The 12,596-nt window shown below is 43.0% G+C and overlaps 2 protein-coding genes across 12 annotated transcripts in view; one reads left to right on the top strand and one right to left on the bottom strand.

Annotated features, from left to right (window-relative positions):
- Positions 1-3: 3 nt before the first annotated feature.
- LOC110504931 (cleavage stimulation factor subunit 2) lies at positions 4-12,030 on the bottom strand. 4 transcript variants are annotated; one of them, XM_021583808.3, is made up of 14 exons: positions 11,659-12,023; positions 10,134-10,212; positions 9,417-9,586; positions 9,118-9,254; positions 8,808-8,927; positions 8,470-8,592; positions 8,161-8,260; positions 7,365-7,424; positions 4,162-4,261; positions 1,593-2,089; positions 1,268-1,392; positions 1,114-1,188; positions 656-803; positions 4-313 (listed from the first exon to the last, which is right to left on the bottom strand). In XM_021583808.3, exons 1-13 carry the CDS (start codon positions 11,738-11,740, stop codon positions 681-683), a joined length of 1,791 nt encoding a protein of 596 aa, XP_021439483.1. In that variant the 5' UTR covers positions 11,741-12,023; the 3' UTR covers positions 4-313; positions 656-680. The 4 variants fall into 4 exon arrangements, with proteins under 4 accessions (XP_021439483.1, XP_021439485.1, XP_021439486.1 ...); XM_021583810.3 differs by having other exon boundaries at positions 4-138; XM_021583811.3 differs by lacking the exon at positions 7,365-7,424 and having other exon boundaries at positions 11,659-12,030.
- LOC110504930 (BCL-6 corepressor-like protein 1) overlaps positions 12,027-12,596 on the top strand; it is a 29,654-nt gene continuing 29,084 nt past the window's right edge. For 6 of the 8 annotated variants that reach the window (XR_016491622.1, XR_005041155.2, XM_090219587.1 and 3 more), the window contains exon 1: positions 12,027-12,200. The gene's annotated coding sequence lies outside the window, so the exon portion shown is untranslated. The remainder of the gene's footprint in view (positions 12,201-12,596) is intronic. The other 2 variants (XR_016491623.1, XM_036969914.2) reach the window with 2 other exon arrangements.

Genomic DNA, 12,596 nt, shown 5'->3' with positions numbered 1-12,596 from the left:
CAGTTTCTATTGAAATGTTTATTTAATTGAACAAATATCCAGACAGGCAACAGGTTCCAGCCACAAAATGAAAAGGGTTGGGCATCACGTAACATCCAGCAACGCTTCTCTCAGTTGAACTGACTATGAAGTGTTCCCCTTCAAAAGAATAACAGACATTCTTCAAATCACTAACACTTTAAACGTCCATTTAAAAAAAAAAAGACCATATAATACAAAAACCATCCCCAAAATGTTTGAAGTGAGGTGACGTGTTCTGATCAAGCCAACGTCGAGGTTACAGGGGGCAGGGGTGTCGGGGTCCTGTGACAGTCTTGAAAACACAACCAGGAAGGGTCAGTATTCTCCAGGGAGATCATGTGTAGATTAATTAGAGGGTGTTCCACAACTGAGCCACAATGCAAAACATGCTGACATCTCCACTGAGAAGACAGACCGCTTAAATCAAGGAAAATGGAATCTCGCATCACTCGTCATGGAAAAGGGGAATTATCTCACTTGAGAACCCAATGGTATATTCAGTGACGTAAAATTGTTCTGAATAGTTCAGATAGAAATGCAACGACTAGCGCTGCCACAATGCCCTGTCTATCATATATGTTCTACATCATACAGTTCCATCTGAACGTTCTGCAACATTACATCTATGTGTTACCTTGAGCCTATGGGTGTGGGGGTATTCAGGGTGCCCCGGTTGTCTTCAGGATCTGCTCTTTGAGGACAAGAATGCTCTGCCTCTGTTCTGGGGGCAGCATGGCGATCTGTTCTGGGGTCAGCTGCAGCACTTGCATGATCAAGGCGGCCTGAAGAACATCATAAACAGACTGGTGAACCACACTGCTCTCAGATCAGATAACAGTAATGTGAAAACAAAAGACCACAAAAAGCATGATGGAGATGGAAAGTCCAATCTATAAAAATAGTTATCAGCTAAAACTAGTTTACAGTGAAAATGTTCAGATTTTTCCCCCATGGAATAACTACAGAATGTAGTGCAGACCTTGTCAATCTTGATAGTCCAGTTTCTCTAGACAGCAGACAATCAGCCATTATCTTTTACCATCTATCCAGGCATTTTGATGTCATTGTGAACCAGTGACAAGCCACACCCACCTTCTCATGGTCCTGTGAGGTCACCTGGCTTTGCCCTGGGCTGAAGCTACCTCCGGACTGTGGTACACCAGGACCCTGAACAAACAGTTATTAGAGCAGTTTTCATTGACATAGCATCTAATGTAGTAAAGACTTAGCTGTAGGTAGGCTGTACCGGTCTGGCAGGTGGAGGGGCATTAGTATTCATGGAGTGAGGGGAGGGGCCCTGCATTCCTTGTGCAGTGGGAACCCTCTGGCCCGACACTGGTCCACGGGGGTCCACCGCTCGGGGGTCCCGACCTTGAGAAAAAACAGCCATTCCTTACCAGGTTACTCATTCATTGCTGATCAGACCTAACTAGTCTAAGCACAGGCGCTTGTCAACCTGTTTTTGTACATAGTTCTAAATGATGGCAAAAATGCATCTTATAAAATGTCTGCTAAGAGAGAGAGAAAAAATAAGAAATTAATTGGACTTGATAATACTGTGATTTGGTTACCTCTGTTCTCCATGGGGGGTCCCCTGGGCTCCATCATGGGGGGTCCCCGCTGTTCCATCATGGGGGGTCCCCGGGGCTCTCCCATCATGCCCCTGGGTTCACCCATGGGGGGTCCCCGGGGCTCTCCCATCATGCCCCTGGATTCACCCATGGGGGGTCCCCGGGGCTCTCCCATCATGCCCCTGGATTCACCCATGGGGGGTCCCCGGGGCTCTCCCATCATGCCCCTGGGTTCACCCATGGGGGGTCCCCGGGGCTCTCCCATCATCCCTCTGGGTTCACCCATGGGGGGTCCCCGGGGCTCTCCCATCATCCCTCTGGGTTCACCCATGGGGGGTCCCCGGGGCTCTCCCATCATGCCTCTGGGTTCACCCATGGGGGGTCCTCTCATGTCATGGGGCGGCCTCATGTCCAGAGGAGGCCCTCCAACCATCTGGTTCATGTGCATGGGGGGCCCCTGGTGTGGTGGGGGGGCCCCGATGAAGCCTCCTCCTCGACTGGACACAAAGAACACGGAATAAGAGTAATTCAGACATTGAGAGGTGCTATAAGAATGCAACAGATTCAATCAAATGACGAACTACACAATGGTGCTTCTGAGTCTAAGGCTTTTCCCTAGGGCTGTTATGGTGACCATATTACCGCCGGTACTCAGCGCTCTATTGTCTCTCTAATCACCGACTTCAATACAAATTAAATTGAAAATCAAATCAAAACATGAGAGCCCTGGCATTCAGAATAATAACCTGTTGCACAGCGAGAGCCAGCACCTCAGCTAGTTGATGCATGGAATAAAGTGTTCCTGTTGTGAAACATTTCTATAGGCTATGCTCTGCAATGGCATGAGAAAACAGAGTTTTGATGACCTCTATTAAATCCATCAGCTTTCTATAGGCTAGACCTACTACATACAGTACCAGTCAAAAGTGTCAATTGACTGATTTCCTTATATGAACTGTAAATTAGTAAAATCATTGAAATTGTTACATGTTGCGTTAATATTTTTGTTCAGTATACAAAGTATTGACTCTGGTGGGAATACTTACAGTACCAGTCCAAAGTTTGGACACACCTACTCATTCAAGGATTTTCTTTATTTGTATATATTGTAGAATAATAGTGAATACATCAAAACTATGAAACACCAAATATGGAATCATGTGGTAACAAAAGAAAGTGTTAAACAAATCTAAATATATTTTATACTTGAGATTCTTAAAATAGCCACCCTTTGCCTTGAAGACAGCTTTGAACACTCTTGACATTCTCTCAACAAACTTCATGGTCACCTGGAATGCATTTCAATTAACAGGTGTGCCTTCTTAAAAGTTAATTTGTGGAATTTCTTTCCTTTGTAATGCATTTGAGCCAATCAGTTGTGTTGTGACAAGATAGGGGTGGTATACAGAAGATAGCCCTATTTGGTAAAATACCAAGTCCATATTATGGCAAGAACATCTCAAATAAGCAAAGATAAATGACAGTCCATCATTACTTTAAGACATGAACTTTGAATGTTTCCTTCAAATGCAGTCGCAAAAACCATAAAGCGCTATGATGAAATTAGCTCTCATGAGGCTTGCTTGGGTCAAGAAACACGAGCAATGGACATTAGGCTGCTTTCAAAACAACTAGGAAATCTCAGACTTCAGTGCGTTCCAGACAACTGGGGTCATCCAACTCGGAATTTCAACTTGGGAACTCGGGCCTCTTTCTATAGCTCTGACCTGAAGATCACAGGAGTCAGGATCTTACCTCTTATTTTTCCAGATGTCTTGAACGTACCAGATCCCAATTGAGAGCCCATGGCCTACAGAGCCTAGTGAAATGTGTGCTTATAAGCCAGTCATTGGGCAAACGCATGTGAAAAGTTTAGACTAGCCACTATATAATAAGTGGATCCCAGCTTTCTCATGCTGCTATATTTATTACATTCAGAATGACAAAACGGTGTAGCCTACCTGGCATATTGAAAAAGTAACTGCAGGTATCCTCTATTCGAGTGCAGGCTATACTCTTTTTTTTTTTTTTAAGAGGTTGGCCACTAAATCTAAAATAATTCCACACATTAGTTGGCTAATGTAAAGACCAGATTAAAATTGAGAATACTACGTGGGAATATTATCAAGTGCTTGTCAGATTGTGAATGAGAGACTGATGTAGTGTGTGCAGCCTTCAAAAGAAACAGTGCGAAGTGCTTTCCTTTCATGACACTTTTTTCAAAATCACCATTCGTTGAAACATGCAGCCTTATAATGTATTAGGAATCAAAACATATCACAACTAAAGTTAAATAAGTAACTATACATTTAGCATGATGGTGGACCTGTTTCTTTGTTAATCACAACACAGAATAGACGCATGTGCACACTATGTTCAATTTTATTGTTGTTACTATAAAATGCCACTGGAATTCTTGCCTGCTAAATGAACTAGTGTAGCCTACAGCCATATGGCATAGCCAGATAGGGACTAGCATAAGGACGACTAGCATAAGGACGACCAGCATAAGGACGACCAGCATAAGGACGACCAGCATAAGGATGCCACAGCCCTACTCTTCCCTCACCTGGGTTCGATGACCTCTCCTGTAACAGAGAGCAGGGTTCCTCCTCTGGGGTCATTGGGGCCATCACCAAGCAGGCCTCTGGGAGGGATACCACCTGGTCCTGAGGGGAGAACACACATCAGTCAAACAGACATGTACGAAGGACACCACACGACATCACTCACTACACCGTAATGCTTCATTCTATGGTCATATCACATCCCTCCCATAGTTCACACTACAGACAGACACAGACACTACAGGTCACACTAACCACAGCAGCGACACCGCTCATCATCACACCACAGACAGGGAGAGGACCGAGGGACAGCGGAACAGGGTAGTACTCTACCAAAGAGGGAGGTCTCGCACAAAAGGAGCACGGCACATCTTTGAAAATGATCTGCATTCAAGTGGTTTGCCTACTTGTACGTCTGGTCACGTCAACAGAAGATGCGTTAGTGACATAAGACAGACCACGGGGGTGTCCTCATGCAATTACAAAAACAGCAGGTCAACGTCTACAACACAAATACGTGCTAGAAGAAATGCATTAATCCTATTCCTCCAAATGGAATGTATATTTGTTCATACGGGCCTTCTTAGGAACATTGTGCAACTACAGCAATCACTCAAGTCATTAATCACCCTTGTAATCAGTCAGAATTTGCGGTTGCACCAAACGCATCTCCCAAACTATGACATGACAGGTTTTTATAACAATGGGTATTGTTAGCCTGAAGCAAACCCATATTTCTGTAATTGTATGCATGACTATGGTTGTGGCAGTTAATTAACATAATATTTAGCATCTACACAACCTACAAGCCACCGATACAGATCTTTGGAACATCTACATTTTAAAAAGTCTAATAAATCCATGTAATATAGCCTACACCATCACAATAAATCCATTATTTTAGACAGGTCTAAAGAAACATGATATGAAGAAAATGTAGTCTATTTCAGAAGAACAGAATAGCATACTCAGTTGTCCTTACGTTAGGCCCTGATCTGGTTATGGCACACACTAGTTAATTTAGTAGACAATATTTGCTTAGAATTCCATGCCATTATTTTATAGTATTTTATAGTATGAAGAACACAATTGAACAAAGCTGAATAAAATAGAAAGGATATTTTCTCCAAAATGATTTGAGGGAGTGCGATGTGCTATTCTGTGTTGAGTGGTTAACAAAGAAATAGGTACTCATATATGCTTAATTTAAAGGTATTCATGTAACTTTAGTTGCGCTATACATTTACGTTGTTTTATACATTGTAAGGCTGCATGATGCGACTCATGAGGATTTGGAAAAGGTCGCTTGAAAGGCATGGGCTCCACTTAGTTTTTTGGGGGCAGGGTGTACAAACTACATCAGTCTCTCATTCACAATCTGACAAGCACTTGATAACGCCTAGAAGTTCGCTGCGGCATCCCCTTTTGGCCGTAATACACCCCCCCCAAAAAAGCATTACTTTTGCCGCCAGTGGCCGCAGTGTCCTTCTCCCTGTTCCGAATCACCTCTCACTCACATCGCTCTCCTTCGCGTGATCGATCGGGTCTTTCTCACAGGCTACAAATGACAGACATCAGGGACGCAACTGCGCGTGTCCTTATCCAATTCCGAGGTGCATATAGAAGATTTTGGAAGAACTGTCCACATTTCCTCCACATTTCCTTTGTCAGCCAACACCGGCAGGCCTAACGAACAGCAAAAGCACTAGCCTATGTCAATCTACTATCCCCCATAATACAAAAAAGTCGACCTATTCTGTGCAATAAATAAATATTCCAAACATAGTCTGGGACAGTTGTAGGATGCGATTGATCCCAAATTAATACAACCACTAGCATCCAAAAACCTTTTTTACGTAATGTGGGTGACGCAACAGATCAGAACGTTTAGCTTAAAAATGTTGATAAACTATTAGGCTATTTCTTCACATTATAAACGCACATGGTAGTAGGCTATAAACGCGAATATTCCATTAGCAGGAAAATACCATTATCAAAAGTGACCGCAAATGCAATTATGCATATAATGTTTTTATTATAAAAAGGTGCATTTTTAATGGTGAAAATTATATTCCCCAAACTTTAAACTCACGCGCTGTTTATGTATGCCAGTTAATCCGCTTTACAAGGGGTGTAAAGCCGAAAGTGCTTAATTTTAAGACGTTTTCTGGCCACTTTTGTCGTGATACAAACCTTAACCAAAGGCCCATGGTTTAGGCTACATGAGGTGTGCAACTATGATTCGGAAGATTTTTTTATACATTTATTTAAATCTGGTTTTTTTGTATTTTTTTAAGGGCATTGTTTCTTATGATGGGCATCATTCATAGGTGATAATATATAATTCACACGTGATAGGCTAATATTGTCACCCCTCAGACTAATCGTGATTGAATCTTGTCTTTACATATACACGTGTGAATTATATATATTTTCTAATTTTAAAAAAATAAAATGGACCATTATGCACCTGTATCAAAACAGGGGCAGCGGAAAATGGACTTAAATAGCGAATGGAGGATGCTTTTCCTGTGGTTCATAATCATGAAAATAAGCAATGTGCTTAATATTAGGAAAGTTGATAAATAAATATATTAAAGCCTATAGAAAGCTGATGGGATCCTCCTCTCTTTACTAGAGGCCATCACTCTGTTTTCTCATGCAATTGCATAGCATATAAAAATGTTGCGCCACATGAGCTCATGGGCTCTCATCAAGCGATTGATTAGATTTTCGATTACATTTGCATTGACGTCGGAGTGATTAGAGAGACAGGGGTGCTGAGTACCAGCCAGTTAGCAAGTTTGGTATGCTACTAATGTCCAGCAGCATCAGAGCTTGGAGATGCCTAATCACTGTGACTAAACGGTCAAGTGGAATTTGATTGCCTTCATGACAGCCGTTGTGGTGGTAATACGGTCACCGCAACAGTTCTATGCATGACCAGTCAGATTAATAAAACATTTATAAATGACCTAAATGCATTTATTCTGACAGGACGCCTACTCAACTACTGCTCTTATGAGATGTTCCTCAAGTTTGACGTTCAACTTCTGCCCTCAAAAGTTCCTTGTGTTTTACATAGCAAATATAAGACATAAGAGCACTCCAGCCCCAGTCGTCAGGCTGTAGCCAGATCATAACAGCCCTGTTGGCCTGGCTGGAGTCTCGGGAGGCAGGCCGGAGCCTAGGGTTAGGGTGATACCTTGAGGTCGCTCGATAGCAGCCTGCCCAGATGATCCTACGGGTGAGTGCTGGAGGTTTCCTGAGCCAGCATTAAGTGAAAAGAACAGGAGACACACAACTCAGAGAGCAAAGCAGCAACACATAGGAGCACACCATCACATGTCACACTGACAGAGAGAAGACCAGACTTCATAGCAACAGTTCAGAGCATACAGAGAGCAGCACTAAATTGTAACTGATATGGATGGCTGAAGTGGATGAGGTGCATTTTGTGGTGAAAATGTTAAACAAATATATTGCAGAAATAAATATACCTCAGTACACCCCCCCCCCCCAAAAAAAAGTCTCATTGATATCTACATAGTTGGACAATCATATCTGATCCATTACGTTATGCTTCTAACGGCAATGCTATAAGCATAGTTAACCCCAGTCCTGAAGCTCTTCAACCACTAGTTCCCACTGCCACCTAGTGTCAACAAAGAGCAATGGAGAAAAGGAAGACATGAAAATAAAATCAGAGGGCAAAATGTGATAAAGCGAAGACTTAAATTGGAAAATATTTAAATTGAAGCACTGGGACCACTGACCAGGAATGGATGGGTGGGTGGATGGTGACCCCCCCCCCCCCCAAAAAAAGCTGAATTGTAGACACAGGTATGTTACCTTGTCACCTATCGATAAGAACGGGACCTCCCTGAGGAATTCTCATATGTGGCTGTATCCCGCCTGGGGTGAAATGGCAAAGGGAAGCACAACAGGGGTGCTCCTTTGACTTCCAGATACAGAGAGGCTGTGTGTGTGTGTCTCCTTACCTGGTGGTCCCACTGGTCCCTGTCCTGGCATGGGCCCAGGTCCCCCACCCATAGGAGGGGGCTGCATCATCTGAGGAGCTCCGTTCATGTGCATGCCCGGCTGACCAGCAAACACAACCAGACATTAGCACAGGGAACAGCAGACATGCATCATGTAACAATTATCAAAAAATAAATATTAAATGTGGATCCTAGATTTAGCTTTAGAGATTATGTAGGTTGATCTAATAGATGTAGAAAACAGCCAGATGACCTAAGTTGATCTAAATTCTATTCCAGTGTGTGAAGGTGTCTGCAAAGTGGATTCACCATGGGCTGTGACTGGGAGACTGGAGCATTGGCTGGGGGAATAGGCTGGTTGGCCACTGGCACTGGCCCAGCTTGACTGTTGGGAACCAATGGCTGCACTGGGGTTTGACGGTGAAGCATTTTCTGCAGCAGGGGTCAAACAAACAAAGGAACATTCAGGTTACACGTTGACACCTCTCTCGACGAGAACATGTGCGACCAATATCAGCTCTGAATGTTTTCATGCTCAAAGAGAAAAGCCTCTGACCAGCTATGCTCTAAAATCAGTAAGACATCCACAACACTGGTGCTTCCACCTAACCCAAGCCAAACAATACTTCAGAATAACCAAGTCTCACCAGGGCAATCTCAGGGTCTACGATCCTCATGACAACCTGGGCCTGCAGCAAAGCAAAGGCCAGCTGGGGGTTCTGCAACAGCATGTTCCTGGCCTCCTGGGGACTGTTTTGCACACACAGCTGGAGGGGGTAATTACACCACAATGTGAGTCCAATGTATTCCAATTAATTTGTCTTTGGATTATCCACAAATTATCGTCTGAGCATTAACTATCCTGCTATAATGTGATTATATACAATCTCAATACAAGGATCCTGGGAAAACAGCAGCAGTCACTGTGCATAGAGTCTATAGAGAGAACGGACTCACCTTCATCTGTTTCATGAGCTCAAACATCTGCTCTGGGGGCAAACTGGCCACAGCTCTGCTAATAGACTCTGGAGCCTCGTCTGGCATGATGTTGTCCCCGTAGGGAGACTCAATAATGGGGGCTCCTGTCCCCAAACCTGGGGGACGACAACAGAAGATATGTCTTAAGAGTCGTGCTGAAAGCTAACATCTCTATCAATTATTGAGCAGCAAAACATGGCCCATCCGCTCTACAAATTCTCTTTGTGGTTAATAGTGCACTGCAGTGTGGTTAATAGCACGCAACCGTGGATACTTACTCTTGAGCTCCTCTTTGTTTTTCTCACTAGCAGCATTGTCGACACGGAGAGCCCGGCCGCTGAACTCTCTTCCGTTCAGGTTCCGCATGGCACTGAGGGCCGTCTCCTGGTCCTGATACTCACAGAAGCCATATCCCTTCGGCTTGCCTGTCTCCCTATCATACACCAACCTAGAAGAAAGTCTTGGCTTACAAACCATTTTCACATGTATCATAAAAGCTCGCCCCTTCCCTCCGTGGAGACCTGGGCTCATGTCGCTGAAGGCTAGGTCCTGTATCCCCAAAAACATTTACCAGCTCTTTGGTTTACCTACTTCCGATAAACTTTTCCTGTCACAGAAGGCAAATTACCATCCCGAATGCCTTACCATTTGGTACAGGTTACAACATGTGTGAAAATAAGCATTTATATCCAACATTTCCAGAGTTTACAAAAATCTGGGATATCGCATTAATCTCGCCTGGCAACTACTACGGAGAACCAGGACTTGTGAGCGCCCACTTCATAAAATGCTGATCTCAACTTTTATTTTACTGTACACATTATACAACCCATACCGACTGGTAAGGCCTTCCAGGTTATAGATTCTCCTTCGGTGATGGGAAGTTTCTCAGAAATAGGTCAACCAGAAAGCTGGTAAATATATTTTGGGGGCTAAATCTGGTGTTTAATGGGGTAAAAAGGAGACAGAGTGACACTTTAAGACTACTCACTTACCGAAAGCTGACAACGAGACCGACTTCTGAAAAAATGTCTTTCAGTTGCTCCTCTGTGGCCTCATATGGAATGTTTCCCACTGGGAAATTGAGTAAGAGTTCCAGTCAGCAATTTGACTGAGTTGTGGAGAAACTTATAGAATTCAAGAATCCTTGGTACATAGATAACAATATATGTTAACTGAAAAAAAATGCGTACACAGCCTGGATCGCAGGGCTTTGGCTAGTTAACGATTTTGGAAGCGCCAGACCTGTTAGTTCCCATTACTGTTGTCTGTGAAACAACAGCAAATTAGCTAGCTAGCTAAGCACCTGCTGCAGACAGCACTGCTAGCTATGTGATATAATTATGACCAAGACTATTATGACACTATTAGCAAGATATATAACTAACTAGCTATACACATAGCTAGCTAAGTGTAAACCTGTGTTAGCAAACTAACTATACTGAACAAAAATAAACAAGAAAGTGTTGTTGCTATGTTTAATGAGCTGAAATAAAATCTCTGAAAAAAATGTTCCATATGCACAAAAAGCTTATTTTGCTCAAATTTGTTTACATCCCTGTTCGTGAACATTTCTCATTTGCCAACATAAGCCATCCACCTGACAGGTGTGTCATATCAAGAAGATGATTAAACAGCATGGTCATTACACAGGTGCACATTATGCAGGAGTCAATGAAAGGCCACTAAAATGTGCAGTTTTGTCACAACGCCAGAGATGTCTCAAGTTGAGGGAGTGTGCAATTGACATACTGGCTGCAGGAATATCCACCAGAGCTGTGCCACAGAATTTAATGTTAATTTCTCTACCATAAGCCATCTCCAATGTCAATTTAGAGAATTTGGCAGTATATCCAACCGGACTAAAAACCACAGACCACGCGTGTGACCATGCCAGCCCAGGACCTCCACATCCAGCTTCTTCACCTGCGGGATCGTCTGAGACCAGCCACCAGGACAGCTGAATAAATTGAGGAGTATTTATGTCTGTAATAAAGCCCTTGTGGAGAAAAACTAATTCTGATTGGCTGGGACTGGCTCCACAGTTGGTGGACCTATGCCTTCCCAGGCCCACCCATGGCTATGCCTTCCCAGGCCCACCCATGGCTATGCCCCTGCCCAGTAATGTGCAATCCTGAGATTGGGGCCTAATGAATTCATTTTAATTGACTGATTACCTTACATGTATAGTAAACCACAGTTGTGAACTAGATTATGGGTTTAGAGGAATCGCCATATGTCAACGTCTCCCGTCAACCCTGATTCTGGCTTAGGTTTCGTGATACTGACAGAGATTAATAGTTTAGCAAACGTGAGGCATACTATAAAAATAATGTTGATACAGATCTTGGAAACATTTCAGTGAAAACGCGTTGGCTAAAGGAAGCTAGCTAACGCTACAGTGGCGCGTTTTGCGAACTAGCCAGCTCGCTGGACTAGCGGTCATATAAGTACAAACTTATTCTCCGGCATATATACACACCTTTGAAACAACTAGTATTACTCTATAAATAAACGTACCAAAGACAGAGCGCAATGAACGGTCAACAGCGGGATCTCTGCCAGCGGCAGCAACAACAGCAGCAGCTGCTAAAGTCGCCATTTTCGGGAATGATAACGGTGTAGCAAAAGGAAATTCTACACTTTAAAGTGTAACACCATCCGGTTTATGAGTGGGCCTCGTTTGAATACCTATTTTCAAACGCATACTTCATTTCTCCTTGCAGTGAGGAGTCATTGATATAATGAATGAAAGGAGCTAAAGGTTTCCAATGTTGTCCACATAAAATAAACGATTTCAATAAACGTACTGTATAAACGCAAATATCTTACTCCTACATTTGCATACATGACTTCACATTTGGCGGGGAAAACACCGAGGTCTCGTTGTCCACTAGGGGGCGTCGTTTGTTGCAGTGCGTAACGTTTTGCATGCGCACGAAAGTTTTAGTTCAGACCTCTGGTGTCGAATATTTTTTTATTAACTGCTTCATGCAAGTGTTTATGTAGCTAGCTAAACAAGTCAAGTGTGCGAACACAGAATGTATAGATGTTATTATATGGTAAGTAGCTAAAGTTGAAACGAATGATATGTGTAGGCATATGTTATCTAGCTTAGTCCTGACAAGCTAACTTGTTAACGTTAATTTACACTGTTACAGTCAAATCACAGATGAAAGTTATTCTAATCTTTGGGGTAACGTTATCTAACTAACTTCCTAGTAGAGACAAGGAGCTTGAAGTGATAATTTAAGTTCAACACTTGTGTCAACTATTCTACACCTAGCAATATGTATCTAATTCCAATTTTGCAAACAAGCTAGCCTAGATTAGTTTACCTTTTGAATTATTAGATGGTTTCTCCACGTGGACTGGCTAGTACAGTGCCTAGTACAGTGCCAGACTACCACTAGCTGTCAGTATCACACTAACAGTAACGTTACTGTATCAGACAGTGG

The sequence above is a fragment of the Oncorhynchus mykiss genome, chromosome 25 (genome assembly GCF_057628025.1).
Source record: "Oncorhynchus mykiss isolate SJ-2025 chromosome 25, ASM5762802v1, whole genome shotgun sequence".
Taxonomy (NCBI): Eukaryota; Metazoa; Chordata; class Actinopteri; order Salmoniformes; family Salmonidae; genus Oncorhynchus; species Oncorhynchus mykiss.
The sequence above is the reverse complement of the archived record's forward strand: the minus strand, read 5'-3'. Positions and strand labels throughout refer to the sequence as shown.